This window comes from Musca autumnalis, unplaced genomic scaffold (genome assembly GCF_047663935.1).
Source record: "Musca autumnalis isolate F117 unplaced genomic scaffold, ASM4766393v1 scaffold_1, whole genome shotgun sequence".
NCBI lineage: Eukaryota > Metazoa > Arthropoda > Insecta > Diptera > Muscidae > Musca > Musca autumnalis.
This window is the reverse complement of record NW_027411644.1, coordinates 7,162,568-7,182,833: the sequence shown is the minus strand read 5'-3', so window position 1 is coordinate 7,182,833 and position 20,266 is coordinate 7,162,568. Positions and strand designations below refer to the sequence as shown.

At 39.1% G+C, this 20,266-nt stretch overlaps 1 protein-coding gene across 34 annotated transcripts in view; it reads right to left on the bottom strand.

Annotated features, from left to right (window-relative positions):
• The window catches only part of LOC141390590 (uncharacterized), a 158,166-nt gene that overhangs the window by 39,587 nt on the left and 98,313 nt on the right, over positions 1 to 20,266 (bottom strand). For all 34 annotated transcript variants that reach the window (XM_073963674.1, XM_073963684.1, XM_073963566.1 and 31 more), the window contains one exon: positions 7,432 to 7,741. In XM_073963674.1, coding sequence (XP_073819775.1) covers positions 7,432 to 7,741 — 310 coding nt within the window. The remainder of the gene's footprint in view (positions 1 to 7,431; positions 7,742 to 20,266) is intronic.

Sequence of the window (20,266 nt, the reverse complement as noted above, 5' to 3'; positions counted from 1 at the left end):
AAATTTAGAACAGTTTTGTATTTCGTTTTTCATTATCTTCAGTTTGGATGGGAATTTTCTTTTCAAAAATTTCGTTCTATATGAGGGAAAGAAACTGTGATTGTGAACATAAAAATACAGAATTTTTGAAGAATATAAAAGGAATAAGACGAACACAAATACAAGAACACACACACACAGAGAGACAACTAAATCAATTCGTAAAGCAAACAGAAAAAGAAACAAAAGGATGATCAATTCCAAAGGGATTGAACGAACAGCACAGGGATAGTAAATTGAAATTAAATTTCCTGAGTATGAAAGCAACATAGTTGTATTCCCTCCCTTAGGGGACAATAGATTTCAATTTGGTTTTACAATAAACTAAAGTTAATATTTTTTGATACTAATGCACAAGAAACTATGCTCTAACGTGTTCATTTTTAAGAAGGAAAGCGTCCGGTTTTATTTATGTGTACACACACATATGTATATAAATATTGTCAAAATCATAGTTGTACTCATAGCACTGTTTGTAATCATTTATAACTCGCTATGAAAACTTTGATATTCATTCACTTACTCTGCTCTTCCCTAACCTGAAACAAAACTTATCATGATCCGAACGCCTACGTCACAAAAACAAATGTTGGTTCTTTGACAATTAATATGTGATATATGAGTTCAGAACTCATATATGGCAAAACTCTGTTGTTTCCTCTAAAGCAGAGTTCGTCTATAAAACGGTTATTTAGACGTTATTAAAAAATCATATAAGTTATGAAAGTAAATTCTTCGACTTTCTTTCTTGAAAAAAGGCAGTTCAAAGGTTATTATGGTTTTTTTTCGTGAATAAGTGTTTGTTGAGGCTATCAAAGTTCTGCCAGTTCAAAGGTTATTTTGGATTTTCCGTTAATAAGTGTTAGTTGAGGCTATCAAAGTTCAGCTAGTGGAACAAAGGTTCTGTTTAGGGCCATCTATGTACGTGAGCGAGTACTATTGGATCAGTGAACGAAATTTTAAAGGGTTGTTTTAAAATAATTGTTTTGTATTTTATGCTGCAGCTTTTAAGAATAGTTTTGTAGAATTCCGAAGAATCACATCGATAAATAGCAAACTTTAGAAATAGTATTCGAAAATCTTCAGAAAGTTGGATAATTTACTATATATTTCATCGGGAACTATTAGGAAATATTTTAGAATATGTTAAGGGGTTACCTATACTTATCATTTTCAAAAAATCGAAAAAAATATTGGCTTATTCTGAAGTAGTACAGAGTGTGCCGCAAAAATGTTCAAGTCGATCGGAGCAAAACTCTCTGAGATGTAATCGTTCAGATTGAAGAACCTGTTGTGTTTTGTGCGTAAAGGCGCAACTTAAAACGCAGTTTTCTCAAAATAGCTTTTTTAAGTCGGTGCCAACAATAGCTAGAAAAAATCTTGTCCTTAAGCGATACATTTTTTCAATTTTCTTGTCCGATTTTTGAACAAATATGGTAATTTTTTCGCTAAAATCGAAGTTTTGCCTTAGGCAGCTCAATTTTTTTAACAAGATTTTATTTTGAATTCTGTTACGCTAAACGACAGGATTACTAGGTTCTTAAAATGCAAAACCCTTTTAGAAAAAATAGGGGTTACTTATGAAACATTTACCACAAAACTATGCTATATTTTTCAACAATAAAAATTCAAAAAGTATTTTAGGATATGCTCTTTCAGACAAAAGAAAGAACAGCTTAAAAATATTGGCAGTTTCTTTGAAAAAATTATGAAAAAATATGTTTTTTGGTCTGTACAACTAGGGATAACCAAGAACTATATCCTTCTTCAGCACCAGAGCTCCGATTTAATCGCGAGTGAAAATTTGGTGGGAGGTTGTAAGTTTTTTGGTGGGGGTGGGGCAATTTTTTTTTGAAATTGCGGTAACTTTTTGTTTGGGTGGGGGAAGGGGACAATTTGCCCCCCTCAACTTGCTCAAATTCAAGAAAAGTTTCGCTCGCGAGTGGAATTCGAGCGAATTAGAGCGAGTTTTTGGAGCTCTGGTAAGCACACTCTCTAAGATTATAATAACAGATATGGAAAATCAAAATATTCAAAATTTTCCAATAATTCAAATATTTCAAAAGACTATGGGCCCATATTATATATTTCCTTTTGCTATTGAATGGATTCTAAAATGCGAAATAAACGAATTTAGAGGTTTAATAACACTGTGCAACAAAATGGAGGTGAAAATCTGGGGCACGGAAAATCCCTCTTGGGAAAGAAAGGCAGGCCTTGGTCAGTATATTAAGAACCCCGAAGGACAGATTCACCGTGAGTCGAACTTCCGCCTTATGGCGTGATGAAGTTTTTGCTAGAGACCCTGTAAGCCATCAGGAATTAGAGTTATATCTTTGTTCACTGTTGCTTTAGCTTACTATTTAGATGACATATCTTCAGTCAAATCGAATGAGGATTATTTTTGTAGAGCACTTCGACCTTCTAAAACGCTTCCTTCAATATCCTTTTCGTCCTTTTCGCTATAAAAGTAAATGTGACGTAGGGGATGAATGATACCAAGCAACGGTCTTGACCGGCAAAGCCCAGGATTTATCTTGGTCCCTCTTTCATCTCAAGTGGACACTGACCTCCCCGTGGTATCACCTGGGGAGCTGCCTTTAACATCCGTCGAAGGTAGTGAGCTAACATGTGCCGCGCGTTCTCCCATAAGAACGTTAAAAACTTGGGTTGGGCGTTGGGCTAGTAACTCACCCCGTCAAAACACCGCCTACTATGAAAAAACAAAGAAAAAGAAGAAAAACAAACCCCTCTAAAGTTGACGAACCCCGCAAACGTTTTAGGGACCATGATCTGCGAATCTGCACCTGGAATGTCAGGACTCTCTACAGAGCAGGTGCAATTTGCGCACTGGCGGATATACTTGGCAAGTACAAAGCTGATATTGTCGCCTTACAGGAAGTGCGATGGAACCGGGCAAACGATTATGCACTGTATTATAGCTGCCATGAAACGAAACATGAGCTACGTGTTGGATTTATGGTAAATAGGAGGCTCAAAAATCTCGTCTCCAGCTTCACTCCTGTTGATGAGAGAATTGCCACAATCCGAATAAAAGCAAAGTTTTTTAACATCAGTCTTATTTGCGCCCATGCCCCGACCGAAGAGAAAGATGAACAGACCAAGGATATATATTTTACGAGCGCCTAGAGAGAGCGTATGACCGCTGCCCTGGCCATGACATTAAGATTGTTCTAGGAGATTTTAATGCTAAAATTGGAAGGGAAAATATATTCGGTCCCACGGTCGGCAAATTCAGCCTTCATGAGGTAACATCCGACAACGGAATGAGGCTGATTGATTTTGCAGCGGCAAACAACATGGTAGTGAGCAGAAGAGTTGCGTCGTTCATGAACGAACCGGCTCAAAGGAACGATTCCGTGAAAAGAACGAACGGATCCGTATCCAGCCCATTCTTTTATATCGTTCATTTAGATCCCCGATGGACGAGTCATTGCTGCTTACAAAATTAGCAGCATTGGTTTTGCAGTCAAACTCTAAACAAACGCTGCGTTAGCGCAAACAGCGCAAATTTCCACACAAAACAAACAATGATTCAGAGAGCTACTCTCGCTCAGTAACTCACCTCGTTCAGTAGCACATCTCGGTCATATCTTTCTTTTGCATCATTCGTTCATCTGGTTCTTTCATGTCAAAACCACCACCACTACGTTCAGAAACAAAACCACCCCCATTAGCACACAATGTGTCATTCGTGAACGAACATTTTCAAAAGAACGATTCGGTGAAAAGAACGACAGAGTCATATGCAGCAGAGAACGAACGACTTCAAAAGAAAATAATAAAGTCAAATGTATTGTTGAACGAAAAAGAGCCAACGAACGAAGTAAACGACCCGGATCTTTTTGGTGAACGGAATGAAAAAGATCGATCCGCTCAATGAACGAGATTGCCCAACACTAGTGAGCAGCACCAGATTCCCACACCTCAACATACACAAGGCTACGTGGATATCCCCGGATGGGAAAACAAAAAAATCAGATTGATCATGATGTGATAGATGGAAGACACTCGTCCAGTGTGTTAGATGTCCGATCGATTCGAGGAGCGAACATCGATTCGGACCATTTCCTTGTAGCAGCAAAGGTACACACTCGCCTTAATGTTGCAGCAAAAGTGCGATCTAACACAGGACGGAAGCTGGATGTCGAGAAGCTGCAAACACAACAGATAGCACAAGCCTATTCCGCTCAACTGACTCACATGCTAGAAGACGGAACTGCTTGTCCCGATAATGTGGAAGCGCGGTGGCAAAGAATAGCCCACTCACTTCAAACTGCCGCAAAATCTGTGCTTGGGTATTAAAAACCATCACCTAAAAATCTATGGTACGATCAGTAGTGCCGTAAGGCTACTGAAGAAAAGAACGCGACATACAGAGCAACCCTGCATTCAGTAGCAACACGAAGCGCGAAAGAAAAATATCGGGAGAAGAGGAGAGAGGAGAAGCGTATTTTCAGAAGAAAAAAGAAAGAGCAAGAAAAACGTGAGCGTGAGAAACTCGAGATGTTCAGGAGTCAGAATGAAGTCCGCAAATTTTACCAGAGTGTAAAACTGATACAGATAGCGTACTGATACAGATAGCGTACTGAGGATCTGGAAAAAGCATTTCATGAAGCTCTTAGTATCGAATATGGGCGGCGATGAAGATACACCAGAACCAATCGCAAACGGCGACGTTGAATGTCTTCCACCTAACCAAAGCGAGGTCATGACAGCAATTAATCAGCTGTCGTTTAAAACCCATGGTCAATAACATAATCGGGTCATACCAATGCGGTTTTAAACCTGGTAAATCGACAATTGACCAAATCTTCACACTGCGCCAAATACTGGAGAAGACCCACGAAAGACAGATCGACACATACCACCTGTTCGTCGACTATAAGGCCGCCTTCGACAGCCCAGTTAGATCAAAGGTGTTTCAAGCCATGTCTGATTTTGGTATCTCCGCAAAACTTATACGATTATGCAGGATGACATTGGCTAATACAAGATCAGCTGTTAAAGTAGGAAAGAACCTCTCGGAAACTTTTGAAACGAAACGAGGTTTCAGGCAAGGTGACAGCCTATCGTGTGACCTATTTAACATTCTATTGGAAAAGGTCATACGAGAATCGAATGTATATACCGATAGAGATAAAAATAGCACTATATACAATAAGGATATAATGTTACTGGCCTACGCAGTCGATATTGATATAATAGGTCGATCAACTCGATCCGTAACAGCCACCTTTGCGAAAATTGAAAAAGAGTCTGCCAAAGTGGGTCTGGCAGTAAACGGCGATAAGACAAAGTTTATGGTATCAACACGCAAGACGTCCAGTAGACTCGGACCAACTGTTGATGTTCAGAACTACAATTTTGAGGTAGTAAATGACTTTATTTACCTCGGCACCGCCATAAATAAAACGAACAACATCAGTTTTGAAATCAAAAGAAGAATAATATTATTGGCCAACAGATGCTACTTTGGTCTAAGTAAACAGTTTAAAAGTAAAACCACCTCTCGTCAAACAAAACTTACGCCCTCCCAGACACTGATACTACCCGTACTTATGTATGGATCTGTAGCATGGGTACTTGCGAAAGCAGATGAGGCAGAACTTGGTGTGTTTGAGAGAAAAATTCTTCGAAAGATTTATGGACCAATATGCGTTGACGGTGAATACCGACGTCGTATGAACCACGAGCTATACCAGCCGACCGACATCGATATAGTAAAACGTATCGAACTACAACGATTGCGTTGGCTTGGACATGTCAGCAGGATGGATAAAGATGCCCCCGCCAAAAAGGCATTTGAATACGAGCCACTCGACGGTATACGCCCCAAGGGAAGGCCAAAACTCCGATGGAAGGACCAAGTTGAAGAAGATATCACAAAACATGGCATCCAAAATTGGATAAGTAAAGTAAAAGATCGGTGCGTTTGGAAATCTATTCTTAGTTCGGCTTATAGAACAAGACGTTCTGTTTAATATAAAAGCCATCTAAGTAAGTAAGTATACAAGTACCACAAGATGAAGTTTTTCAGCTTCGAAATGTTCTGCCAATGTACGGCTCTCATTGACAGCTAATCAATTTTGTCACGGTTTCGTGGTCGTTTTGTGCATTTACCCTGTTTTTCTTCAGAAAAATACTATATTTTGTTTTTTTTTTTGTATATTCGTTACAGAACATACAACAACTCAAAACACAGTTCTTTCTGAGCATACAGGGGTAAATGTAAAAAATGACTATGAAAACGCGACAAAATCGATTAGTTGTCAATGAGGGTCGTACCTAAATTTTCTGAGCGACATTTTTGCAGAACATTTCGAAGCTGAAAAACGGCATCTTGTGGTACTTTTATAGCGGCTCTTAAAATAAAGGACGAAAAGGACATTGAAGGAAGCAAGTTAGAAGGTCGAAGTGAAGAAGAAGGACGAAAATAATCCTCATTCGATTTGACTGCATCTCATAAATAAGCTAAAACAACAGTTAACAAAATTATAAACCTAATTTCAGATGCATTACAGGGTCTTCAGCAGAAACTTCATCACGCCATAACTCGGAAGTTCGACTCACGGCGGATCTGTCCTTCGGGATTCTTAATATACTTTCATCATCCCAAAAAGGAATTATCTCTTCCCCAAATTTTGTGTTGACAGTGTAATATAATTTTCACATTAAAATTGAATTCTGAAAAGGTCGTCCCTTCAGTTTTGGGTAAATTTTAACCTTCAAGTAAATCTGATCGATAAGATTTGTTATTTGCTGGTTATTAAATTTTTAATTCAAAAAATTTCAGAGACTAGGCTAGACTGTAATATTTAAAAATTTTTAAAAAATTTATAAAAAATATTTCTAAAAATGTTTCATTTCTAAACGATAATCCTTAAGACTTTAGCTATACAACCTAACATGAGACTATGACAATTGTTCTCTATTCAAATAAGCAGTTCTCTATGATGATCAACTACATCTCTAATATAAAAAAGCAGACAAAATTTCACCTAAAAATCAAAACTACTAATGTCTAGAGAACAAAATGTATTATTAAAAAGTTATATTAAAAGAAAATCCTAGTCCTTATTGTGGAATTACCGCATTTTTAAAGTTAATTTGTTTTGAGTTTGGATTAATCCAGAAATAGAAGCAAAATTACTGCTAAATGTTTTTGTATTTACTTATGGCAAACTGCAAATAGTTCTATGGTATTTTAAAGAATTGAAAAAAAAACATAATTTAAACAAAGTTAAGAAACAAAATTTAAAAAACGAAAACATTATCTCAAAACTTTAATTTCTTCGTTCTTTTTTTTGGTTTAGATAAAAATGTTCTTAAAAAAAAGCGACAAAACTAAATGAAATGTTTTGGTCGCACCTTCTTTTTGGTTGGTTGTACGTTTTTTGTGAACAGATGGCATTGTAGCCAGCCGGGAAAAATCTGGTTGGTGCAGTGGATGGTTGTGTTGATAGCCATGTTGGCCTCGAATCGCACCCAACGATATCGATTTTTTCGGTTGGAAATCTTGCTGTTGCTGTTCTTTGGCTGTTGTTGTTGCTGTTGTTCTTTGGACGCTTGGCCCAGATTGATCTCGTATTCTACGTACATTGGGCCAAACGAATTGCAAACGATACTCTGTGCTCAACTTTGAGATGGTCTTTTTGAATAGGCCATTCGACTCACCCGCCTGCAAAGAAACACAAAGAGAATATACAAAAAAAGAAAGAAACGAGAAAGAGACAAAATATTGGCAGTGTCAAAATATTCCAAACAGCCACACACACACACGCACGCAGGCACGCACACAGTTAGACAGACAGACCAACCAACACACAAGCAAAATTTTGGAATATAAAAATGATAATTGTTAAAAATATCCATCCATATCCATCATCATCACATTAGCATTTGTATCCAGTTAGGGCCAGATTTCGATATTTTGGGACATTCAAAAAAGAAAAATGAAAAAAATATAGAAAAAAGAGAGAAGAGAGACAGACAAAATACAAGTATTTTTTGATAAATTTATAGATTATTTTTAAGGGGAACTATAATTTGATATTTTTAATTTTTTAAATATATTATTAATTATCTTACATAGTTTTGAATTTTGAGAACAAAATATCAAATACCTTACTATTTACACAGTGCATGGTTTTAAAAATAAACATATATATTTATATTTTTAAAATAAAAACATTGAATATAAAACACAAAAGGGAAAACTGTAAACATGCGTTTGGAAACAATAAATGAATTTATTTAACTTCGCAACAATCAACAATGAAACTGGAAAACAATTGTTAACTTTCCTCCAAAAAGTCATGTCGTAAATTTCATTGTTCGCAATTCGATTTCATACAAACTAAGTCAACGTATGGAAATCCGAAATAGTAATGCTGCAGTTAGAGGAAATATCTTTCAATTTAAGAACGACATATAAAAAGTTGTAATCTTTCTAAAACTAAAAGTGAAGGAAGGAAAGTCGTTTAAAAAATTCAACTCAATCGGAACAAAATTGTTTGAGAGCGTCGTGTTTTGCTTGTAACAACTTTCAACGTATTCTACTCGAACTAGAATTTTTGAAGTCGGAGCCCAGTTTAGCTCGAAAACGAATGACCAATCTTCATATATTTTTGTGGACTTACTATGTACAATTACCTATTTATAGCTAATTTGGTCACAATAGGTAGCTACAATCTTTAAAATACCCGAAATCGGGTGATACTGTTATATGGGGACTATACGAAAACGTGGACCTATGTCTACAATTGTTGGTGGAGAAATGTTTGCCTATGCCAAATAACATCCAATTAAGACCAAAATGTAGAAAAATAAGTTACAATACCTGGAGGTACCGTTATATGGGTCCTATTCCAAAATGTGGACCTATATCAGACGTGTCATAAAATTATATTTTTAACACGTTCACATGTTTGTCTATCCTCTTCTTGGTCACCTATTATTTGTGTAGCTCATTTTCAATATCAAAAATTCTACGGACCTACAATTACATTTAACCAAATCCGTTCGGACGTAGGGGGATTTCCACAGACGGACAAAAGTGCATGGCTATATCAATGTAGAATTACACGCTGATCCAGAATAATCTAGTATAAACTTTGTGGAATCTAAAATAATTATTTTGAGGTGTTACAAGGGGAATGACAAACTTAATATACCCTCCATTAGATGGTGAAGGGTTTAAAACAGCCAATTTTTTTAAATCGAATCGATAAATTTTGAAATTGACTCTACACCATTTCTATATATTCTCAGCCTTTATTTTCATTTCATACGGCCAAACTAATGGTTTAGAACCCAAGTATGTTTGGACGAAATCCATTTCAGACAATTTGGAAGCGATTTAGCCATGTGCGTCCGTCTGCCTAGCTGTCTGTTCACGTACACAATACAACAACAACTACCCAGCCATCCAGTAAGCCGCATGCACTGCATCATTACTACCCATCCGCTGTAAGATAACATGTAATGCAAGGGGAATTGAATTCCAGTGTACCTTTACAACAATCGTCGTCAGTGCTTACGACTAATAAATCTCATTTACTTTATATTTCAAGTTACTGAAGTACTTCAAAAATGGTGGAGAATGGTGAGCTTACTACCAAATACTGTTCTAAATTCGCCGACATATACCTCGGTGTTAAAGCGTTGGCAATACTTTTGAGGGCTACCCATGAAATTGTGGTGGCTAATACATCCACTGGGACTTCGGGTCAGCAGTTCCAAAGGGTCCTCAGGTCAGCTGTTTCGTAGTTAGAAACCAGTAGCAGCGCATGGTAGAAATTAGACCACAAGACTAGACTAATACCGAAACCATCATGTTCCCGAGCCTCAACAGCCACACCCATCGTGTTCTCGAGCATCAACAGCCGTGTTTCCAGCATATACAACCGAACACCGAATACATCGTGTTCCCGAACAACAACAGCCGAATTCCGAACCCATCGTGTCCCCGAGCATTAACAGCTGAACACCGAATAAATCGCGTTCCCGAACATCAACAGCCGAACACCAGATACATCGTATGGGTATGTTCTGAGACACACTTCACCTCTCACTTCACGCCTCAAGCATTTTGTTCACCACATTAACGCTTATTTTTCGAGTATTTTATGAACGGACTAGGATGAACACTCGTTTTAAAATATCGTAATGAATCTAAGCTCCAAGAAATTCGCAAAAAATTGGAGTAAATGGGGTAAACAAAATGCTTGTAGCGTGAAGTGAGAGGTGAAGTGTGTCTCAGAACATACCCGGTAATTCCGATCATTCACACCAGAGCAACGAGCGTATCGTGTTCCCACCTACTCACTCCCGAATACCGTATATACCAATTCCCACCGAACGCCGATCCCACTATCGCCACATACACATCACGTCGGCTGACCTTCGGCGAACCATTATCTGCGAACCGTCGTCAAGTTCCGGATTATATACCAGTCGTTCAACAACTACTCAAATTCCCGAGTAGCTAGAGTAAGCCTAAAGGCATGGGTACATAAGCTGTCCCGCCTGCTTGCCTTGCTTTCCTGCTTCATTTCTGACATTACAAAAATAAAAGAATGAAGAAGGCCGAAACAATTTTGAGCTATTATGCCCTTTTCTCTTTTTTTGTTTGATCAGAAGCAAGCAATGCAAGGAGGCGAGGCAGCTTATGTACTCAGGCATTAACTCCTGAAGAAAACTCCAGAAAGTCTTCTCATTTCCTAAGGTTAGTGGGTCCTTATGGGGTGACGTAGGGGATGGAAGATACCAAGGAACGGTCGTGACCGGCTTTAACATGGTATTGCCCAGGATTTATCTTGGTCCCTCTTTCATCTCAAGTGGACACTGACCTCCCCGTGGTGTCACCTGGGGAACTGCCTTTAACACCCGTTAAAGGTAGTGAGCTAACATGTGCCGCACGTTCACCCATAAGAACGTTAAAAACTTGGGTTTGGGCGTCGGGTTAGTAACTCTCCCCTAGAAAAAACAGCCTACTGTCATGACACAAAGCATGAGTTTGGTTTCGGATTTGTAGTTGGTCTGAGATTAAAACATCTGGTCTCCAGCTTCATCCCAGTGAATGAAAGACTTGCAGCAATTCGATTAAAAGCAAAATTCTTCAACATCAGCTTTATTTGCGCTCATGCTCCCACTGAAGACAAGGACGAACAGACCAAAGATATATTTTACGAGCGCTTAGAAGAAACTTATGACCGTTGCCTTGCCCATGACATTAAAATTATACTAGGCGATTTTAATGCCAAAATTGGAAAGGAAAATATCTTTGGCCCAAAAGTCGGAAAATTCAGTCTCCACAGTGAAACATCTGACAATGGTATAAGGCTGATAGACTTTGCAGCTGCAAGAAACATGGTAGTTAGCAGTACCAGATTTAAGCATCTCGATATTCATAAGGGCACTTGGCTGTCTCCAGACCAAAGAACAATAAATCAAATTGATCACGTTGTGATAGATTAAAGACATGCATCAAGCGTGTTGGATGTAAGATCGTTCCGAGGTGCAAACATAGACTCGGACCACTACCTTGTTGCAGCAAAGGTACGTACCAGATTAAACGTAGCAAACAAAGTGCGAACAGACACAACACGGAAGTTGGACATCGGTAAGCTGCAATCACAACAGATAGCCACAGTATATTCCACTAAACTGGCCCAACTGCTTAAGCAAAGCACTCCTCGTCCCGATAACATATCAGGACAATGGCAAAACATTGCCCAAAGAGTAAAACATCAAACTGATGGCTTTGGAACTGGCACATCCTCCTGTAGAGACCAGCAAGGTAATCTGGTAACAGATACAGATAGTGTGCTAAGGATATGGAAATAACTTCTTTCCTAACTGTTGGTATCCAATAGTAGCGAAGTCGACGAAGATACCACAGATCCAATCCCAGAAGATGGTGTTGAATGTATACCACCCGGCCAAGATGAGGTAAAGACAGCAATAAACCGGCTGAAGAATACTAAGGCAGCAGGAGCGTATGGCCTACCAGCCGAGCTGTTTAAAACCGGAGGCGACACGCTGATAAGGTGTATACATCAGCTAGTTAGCTCCATCTGGCAGGAAGAACGCGTACCCGACGATTGGAACCTGAGCATCCTGTGTCCCGTCCATAAGAAAGGAGATAAGACTTTATGCTCCAACTATAGGGGCATAAGTCTTCTCCCTATCGCCGACAAGATAGTGTCAGGGATATTGTGCGAACGACTAAAGCCCACGGTCAACGAAATAATTGGATCATACCAATGCGACTATAGACCTGGCAAGTCCACCATTACACTGCGGCAAATCCTGGAGAAGACCCAAGAGATGCAGATCGACACCTACCACCTTTTTGTCGATTATAAAGCAGTCTTCGAAAGCCCGCTACGTTCAAAGGTATTCCAAGCCATGTCTGAATTTGGTATCCCCGCAAAGCTCATTCGGCTTTGTAAAATGACTATAACTGACACAAGATCTTCAGTTGAAATAGGAAAGAACCTCTCCGAAGAGTTTTGTACCAAAAGAGGTTTCAGGCAAGGAGACTGCCTTTCGTGTGATCTTTTCAACATCCTGCTAGAAAAGGTTATACGAGAGGCAAACGTCAAAAGAAGTGGCACAATCTACACAAATAGTCACATGTTACTTGTTTATGCTGATGATATAGACATCATGGGATGATCAGTAAAAGAAGTAACCGATACCATTATGAAGGTCGAAGGAGAATCTGCTAAAGTGGATCTGGCGGTAAACGGCGAGAAGACCAAGCTGATGGTGTCGACACGCAATGCGTGCATTGAGCTCGGACCAACTGTTGAAGTTGGTTCCTATAATTTTGAGGTAGTAAAAGACTTCGTATACCTCGGCACCGCCGTAAACAGAACAAACGATATCAGTTGTGAAATAAAAAGAAGAATTGTATTGGCCAACAGATGCTACTTTGGCTTAAGTAAGCACTTCAAAAACAAAGCCACAACTCGTCAAACAAAAATAACGCTTTACAAAACACTGATACTACCCGTGCTGATGTATGGTTCCGAAGCCTGGTTACTAGCGCAAGCAGATAAGGCAGTGCTTGGCGTGTTTGAGAGAAAAATTCTTCGAAAGATATACGGACCAATCTGCGTTGACCGTGAATATCGACTTCGTATGAACCACGAGCTGTATCTGACAAGGCGCCGTATTCCAGAAACCGAAGCACTAAACAGAGAGAATTGGAGATCTTTTCTTAATTCGGTCTATGGAACAAATGTTCTGTAATGGGCCAGATAAGTAAGTAAGTGGGTCCTTATGGAGTCCTGGACGCAACTGAGCTAACTCTGGAATTGGGTCCAAAAATTCGGCATTTGTAATATTTTATCCAAACTTAATACAGCCCCGCTTATGGACTATATCAATCTACTCTATAGGGTACCTCCTACATAAAATTTCAGTTCAGTGAAGTTTAGGACCTCCGATTGTTTTGGCCTATATTACAAAGGGGCAAGTCCATACTTCCAGTGAAAATGACCTGGACCCTGAAAAACCCCTACGGCCACCATGTGTAGTGGCTGGTGCGCATGACAACTTTCGAACCGGATACAGCTTTGTTTCAAACTATGACTATTCTTCTTCAAACTATGACAATTTGGTCCACACTTTAGATCTTGTAATATTTTTTAAGTTCGATAAAGGTTTTCTCGAGAAGTGCAGTTTAAGGAAAATTACCGACCGACCGTTGCTTAAAATTTGCCCTTTTGCACGAAGAAGTTGTCTACTAAAAATGATTAGTAGTTTTCTTGGAAAATTTTTTTCTGAAAAATGGGTGTCCCTCCTCAATGTTTTCGCATATGATCTTATTTTTGTTTAGATGGAGAAACAAATTTCAATACACAAACATCCCACTAAACGACAGCTTCATTCAATGTTTATTTATTATGACAATCAAATTATATACATATGGATGTTTGTATCTGGTAATGACAGAAAAATTTATTGCATTTCTTCGGATATCGCAAATTATTACATCTTCCATTACCTCAACATTCTAAACTGTCACTCAATTTACAAACGGCCATCAAGTGTCCCTTCCACTAGTACTGTGATTTATTTGATTGAAAAAAAACTGAAGCAATTTGAAATGTGAATTGTTGAATGCAGCAAAGGAACAACAACAAAACCAATAACATTTAATATACAAAACAATAAATTCTCATTAAATTATCCAGCCGTCTATAATCGAGCCTAATGTCAGATGTGACAAATGGACATTTTATTTTCCTTTGTGGATTTCAGTTTTTTTTCTCTGTTTCTATGTCGAGGCTTGTCGACATTAACAAACATCTCGGTCAAGTATTTGGTTTGACAGGCAGTCAAGCAACCGGCTGCAACGGTTGGCCTGGCACAAACAAGGATGCGAAAAGGAAAAATAAGATTGATGACGATGTCTTCGTTGCCATGTGCAGAGCCGTAAAAGAGTAACAAATGTTTGCAACAAACATACGCCAACATCACTTAGGTACAAATATATGCATACACATACACAATCTTGTAACTGTAATATTCTACAAATTGACAACAAATTCACATTACAAGGCATTTGCAAGTGGCTGGGACAAGTGGTATGAAAAACGAACCTCGCCCAACAATGTAGCTCTTGAATTTATTTGCCCAGCCAGACATGGAACAGATTGCAAAGACTGAAAACCTCAAACAGGGCTAGATAGAGCTTCATAAGCAATGACAGACGGACGGATGGACAGTCCAGCAAAACCACTTGAAAAATATAAGCCCCTTATAATCTATAATCAGCCACATAGAGAACAGACATCCTATAAATACGAAATACCCATTACAGAACCAACAAAAAAAGAAAAACACTTTAAACATACTTATATACTACAATTCTTAGACATTACATATAAACAACATACATACATACTTATGTACACAAGAACATTGGCGAGATACACTTAATCGATAAACGCTACATACAACATCAATTGTTGACGAAGAAACAAAAAAGAATAAAGAGGAGGAGGGCATGAAATTGGTGAGGTACGAAAACAAAAATCGAATTACTAAAACGAGTAATGCGGTAAAATTACTTCTTTACTTTACAAAGGAAAATAAGATAAGTGAAAATCAAAGAGTGTCACAAAAGAAACGTGTCGAAAAATACAATAAAATAGAAGAAACATCAAACAAAAAAAAAAGAAACTAATCAATAAATACTTGCTTCCAAACAAGGCTTCATGGTCATTCTATCTATCCATGCATGCATGCATCATTAAACGAACGCTCTGTAATGCTACTCAAAACCCATGAGGAAAAATAATGAATGAATAAGTGAATGAAAGATGGCACAAAAACCACTTCAAATTGAAATTCAACTGTGACAAATTGTTATTGGAAATTTATTTAATGACTACAACCACCTTCGTAATCCTTTAAAGACAGTTAATATCGGTTTAGACATAAGAAAATTAATATTGGCCAACTTATGTTACTTTAAGAGATTTTTAAACATAACCATGTCTACCAAAACTAACATCCCAAAATTTACAAAACCCCTATACTACTGGAGACATTGCGTCACTTGCGAAGGCATGGATGCTTACACCAGTTATTCTTAAGATCTGCGGTAAATATTGGCGATTAATGAGGCACGATCAGTATCTCCTAAAAACTGATTACGATATGAAAGACGTGAGGTGTTATTACGCAACGTAACATATTATTACGCTTGCAAAGTCTCCGCAAAGTTATATAAATAAGATTTCAAGGAGGCTCGTTCTGAAAAAAACATATCCCTCATGAACACACCAATGGTATACTTGAAAATATAGCGTTCCATATTAGAGAAGCGTGTTTCGAACTAATTCATTAACAATCCTCAAATTGTAGCTTCCAACATCTACATTTAGTACCAATTAATAATATTTACCCCACGAGGTTAACAGGTTGGTTTACAAGAAAATTCTTTCTCGACTTTTTCAAAGAGATGTGTTCGACCCCGTAGGGGATGGAAGATACCAAGGAACGGTCCTGACCGGCATTAACATGGCAAAGCCCAGGATTTATCTTGGTGCCTCTTTCATCTCAAGTGGACACTGACCTCCCCGTGGTGTCACCTGAGGAACTGCCTTTAACACCCGTTAAAGGTAGTGAGCTAACATGTGCCGCGCGTTCTCCTATAAGAACGTTGAAAACTTGGGTTTGGGCGTAGGGTTAGTAAGCCTCCCCTAGAAAAAACAGCCTACTATGAAAAAACGAAAGAAAAGAAAACCCCTCTAAAGTTGACAAACCCCGCAAACGTTTTAAGGACCATGATCTGCGAATCTGCACCTGGAATGTTCGCAGTCTTTATAGAGAAGGTGCAGTTTACGCATTGGTAGATGTACTTGAAAAGTACAAGGCCGACATTACCGCCATACAGGAAATACGATGGATTGGGAAAGGGGTCACAACAACACCTAAAGGTGACGCACTGTATTATATCTGCCATGGCACAAAGCATGAGTTTGGTTGCTGATTTGTAGTTGGTCGGAGGTATAAACATCTGGTCTCCAGCTTCACCCCAGTGAATGAAAGACTTGCTGCAGATATTTAAAAAACTAAATTCTTCAACATCAGCTTTATTTGCACTCATGCTCTCACTGATGACAAGGACGAACAGACCAAAGATATATTTTACGAGCGCCTAGAAGAAACTTATGACCGTTGCCCTGTCAATGGCATTAAATTTATACAAGGCGATTTTAATGCCAAAATTGGAAAGGAGATTATCTTTGGCTCAACAGTCGGGAAATTCAGTATCCACAGTGAAACATCTGGCAATGGTATGAGGCTGATAGACTTTGCAGCTGCAAGAAACATGGCAATTAGTAGCACCAGTTTTAAGCATCTCGATATTCATAACGGCACCTGGCTATCGCCAGATCAAAGAACAAGAAATCAAATTGATCACGTTGTGATAGATGGAAGACATGCATCAAGCGTGTTGGATGTACGATCGTTCCGAGGTCCAAACATAGCAAACAAAGTGCGAACAGACACAACACGGAAGTTGGACATCGGTTAGCTGCAATTAAAACAGATAGCCACAGCATATTCCACTCAACTGGCTCAACTGCTTAATTAAAGCACTGCTCGTCCCGATAACATATCAGGACAATGGCAAAACATTGCCCACTCCATGCAAACAACCGCAAAATCAGTACTTGGATACCAGAGACCTCCACCAAGGAACCCATGGTATGACCAGGAGTGTCGTGCTGCTACCGAAGAGAAAAAAAACCATATAGCGCTACTTTACAATCAGTGGCAACGCGTAGCAAACGAGAGAGGTATCGGGAGAAAAGGAGAGAGGAGAAACGTCTTTTCCGCAGGAAAAAGAGAGAGATGGAAAAGCGGGAGTGTGAACATCGAGATGTACAGGAGACAGAATGAAGTCCGAAAATTCCACCAAAGAGTGAAACATGAAACTGCAGAGACCAGTAAGGTAATCTGGTAACTGATACAGATAGTGTGCTCAGGATATGGAAAGAGCATTTTTCCAAACTGTTGGTATCCAATAGTAGTGAAGTCGACGAAGATACCACAGATCCAATCCCAGAAGATGGTATTGAATGTATACCACCCGGCCAAGATGAGGTAAAGACAGCAAGAAACCAGCTGAAGAATAATAAGGCAGCAGGAGCTGATGGCCTACCAGCCGAGCTGTTTAAAACCAGAGGTGACACGCTGATAAGGTGTATGCATCAGCTAGCTGGCTACATTTGGCAAGAAGAACGCGTACCCGACGATTGGAACCTGAGCATTCTGTGTCCCGTCCATAAGAAAGGAGATAAGACTTTATGCTCCAACCATAGGGGCATAAGTCTTCTCCCTATCGCCTACAAGATAGTGTCAGGGATATTGTGCGAACGTCTAAAGCCCATGGTCAACGAAATAATTGGACCATAGCAATGCGGCTTTAGACCTGGTAAGTCCACCATTGACCAGATATTTACCCTGCGGCAAATCCTAGAGAAGACCCCAGAGACGCAGATTGACACCTACCACCTTTTTGTCGATAATAAAGCAGCCTTCGACAACCCGCCAAGCCATGTCTGAATTTGGTATGCCCGCAAAGCTCTTTCTGCTTTGTAAAATGACTCTAACTGACACAAGATCTTCAGTTAAAATAGGAAAGAACCTCTACGAAGAGTTTTGTACCAAAAGAGGTTTCAGGCAAGGAGACAGCCTTTTGTGTGATCTGCTAGAAAATGTTATACGAGAGGCAAACGTCAAAAAGGCGTATAAATTCGAGCCACATGGCGGTGCACGCAGAATTGGCAGACCAAAGAATAGATGGCGCAAACAAGTGGATGAAGAGATGGCAAGACGCGGTATTCCAGAAAGCGAAGCACTAAACAGAGAGAATTGGAGATCTTTTCTTAGTTCGGTCTATGGAATAAATGTTCTTTAATGGGCCAGCTAAGTAAAGAAGGAAGTAAGTATGTGTTCGACCCTTGATGCCAATGTCGTCGTCACATGTCAGCAGGAAATCGGTCCACTCCTTCGGGTACCTCCCCCACAAAAGTTCAACATTTTTCTGTAATGTGAAAATTCGATTCGGCCAAACTTTGCATATCGTGAAGTTTCTACCACACATATGTAGATGAGGTTCGAATATGGACTCTATCGGTCCAATCCTTCGGGTACCTCCCACACAAAATTTCGGAAAAGTTCAGTTTAAGACCTGCTCTAGAATCGCTTTGATTTTTGTTGTAATAACTTGTATTCCCTGCCTCAATTACGAGGGTACAAATTGTTTCAGGGGCAAGTCCATACTTCCTGAGAAAATAGACCGAAAGTTGTAAAAAGCGCCTATGGCACCATAACTCTCGAACGGATCAGCCGATTCGGTCCAAAATTTGGCCTTCGTAATATTTTGTGAATATGGGTCTTCTCCTGGGGTCAATATGGTCCATATGGGTCTTCTCCTTAGTTACCTCTCTCCTAAAAGTTCAAATTTTTTTAGTGTAGAATCGCTTTGATTTTTGCTCTTGGAAGATCCGTTGGGAATGTATACTGAAGCTATTTCTTTTGGTCCTGTTTACAGCGATATTATGATTTTCGTCAGCAAGTCCGACTGATACTTTCTTACTTGTTTGTCCAAACATAGATCAAGTTCGAAGACGGGTCATATCGGACCACACCTTCCGGTATGTTTTGTAATGATATCGTTTTAACTTGGTGTTTCTATCGTAGATTTGGTCTTCCCTTGGGGCTTATACGGACAAATGGCTCGAATTCATATGCCTTGCATTTTATCCATCTTGTTGACATGGCCCATCCAATCCAATCGTTGTAGCTCGATACGTTTCACTAGACCGATGTCAGTCTGCTGGCACAGCTTGTGGTTCATCCATAAATCTTTCGAATAATTTAAAACACACCAAGTTGTAAATCATTTGCTTTCGCAAGTGCCAACGCTTCGGATCCGGATCCTTCCGGTATAACCCTCACAAAAATGTACAATATCGGTACACTTCTTCTTTTCGCACAAGTGCAGTTTAAGGACGTTGGACACTGGGGTAAGCCCATTCTTCCTGAGATAATAGCCCAAAACAAAAAACTTACAGGCACCAACTAACTGATGATTGATGAGCGCGACAACTAATTAAATGAGTACCTGATTTGGCCGAATCTTTACACATCATAACAAATTTTCCAAACATACATAAAGTCCCAAGAAGGTCTATATCGGACGACATCTTCGGTTACCTCTTCCACAAAAGTTCAACATTTCCGCTTAAGAGCAGTTTATGATTTGTTTTGAAATTTTTATCGAAGGTAGTCCATTGATTTACATTACAACGATATATTTTTTCATTTGCAAGTATATGCTTTCGGTCACAACTTCCAAAAATCTTATGTTGACCAACCACAATGTCTGGTTGGCACTATAACTATCGAAGGTATAATTTCGAAAATTATATCCAAGTCCAAGATCGACTCTGTCGCTGTATTGCTTCAGGTACAATATTAAACGCTTTTATGCTTTAATCCAGTCTAAGGTCACTCGGATCGTGTGGCTGAGGTTATCTCTATCGACAAAGCCGACTGCTACTTTTTTAATTGTTTTTATAAACTTTAGTCTCTTCTGTAAATAAGTTGGATGATTTTTATGCACTTTTCTCATTTTTTGTGGTCGGGACTTCCTCTTGCCAACTGG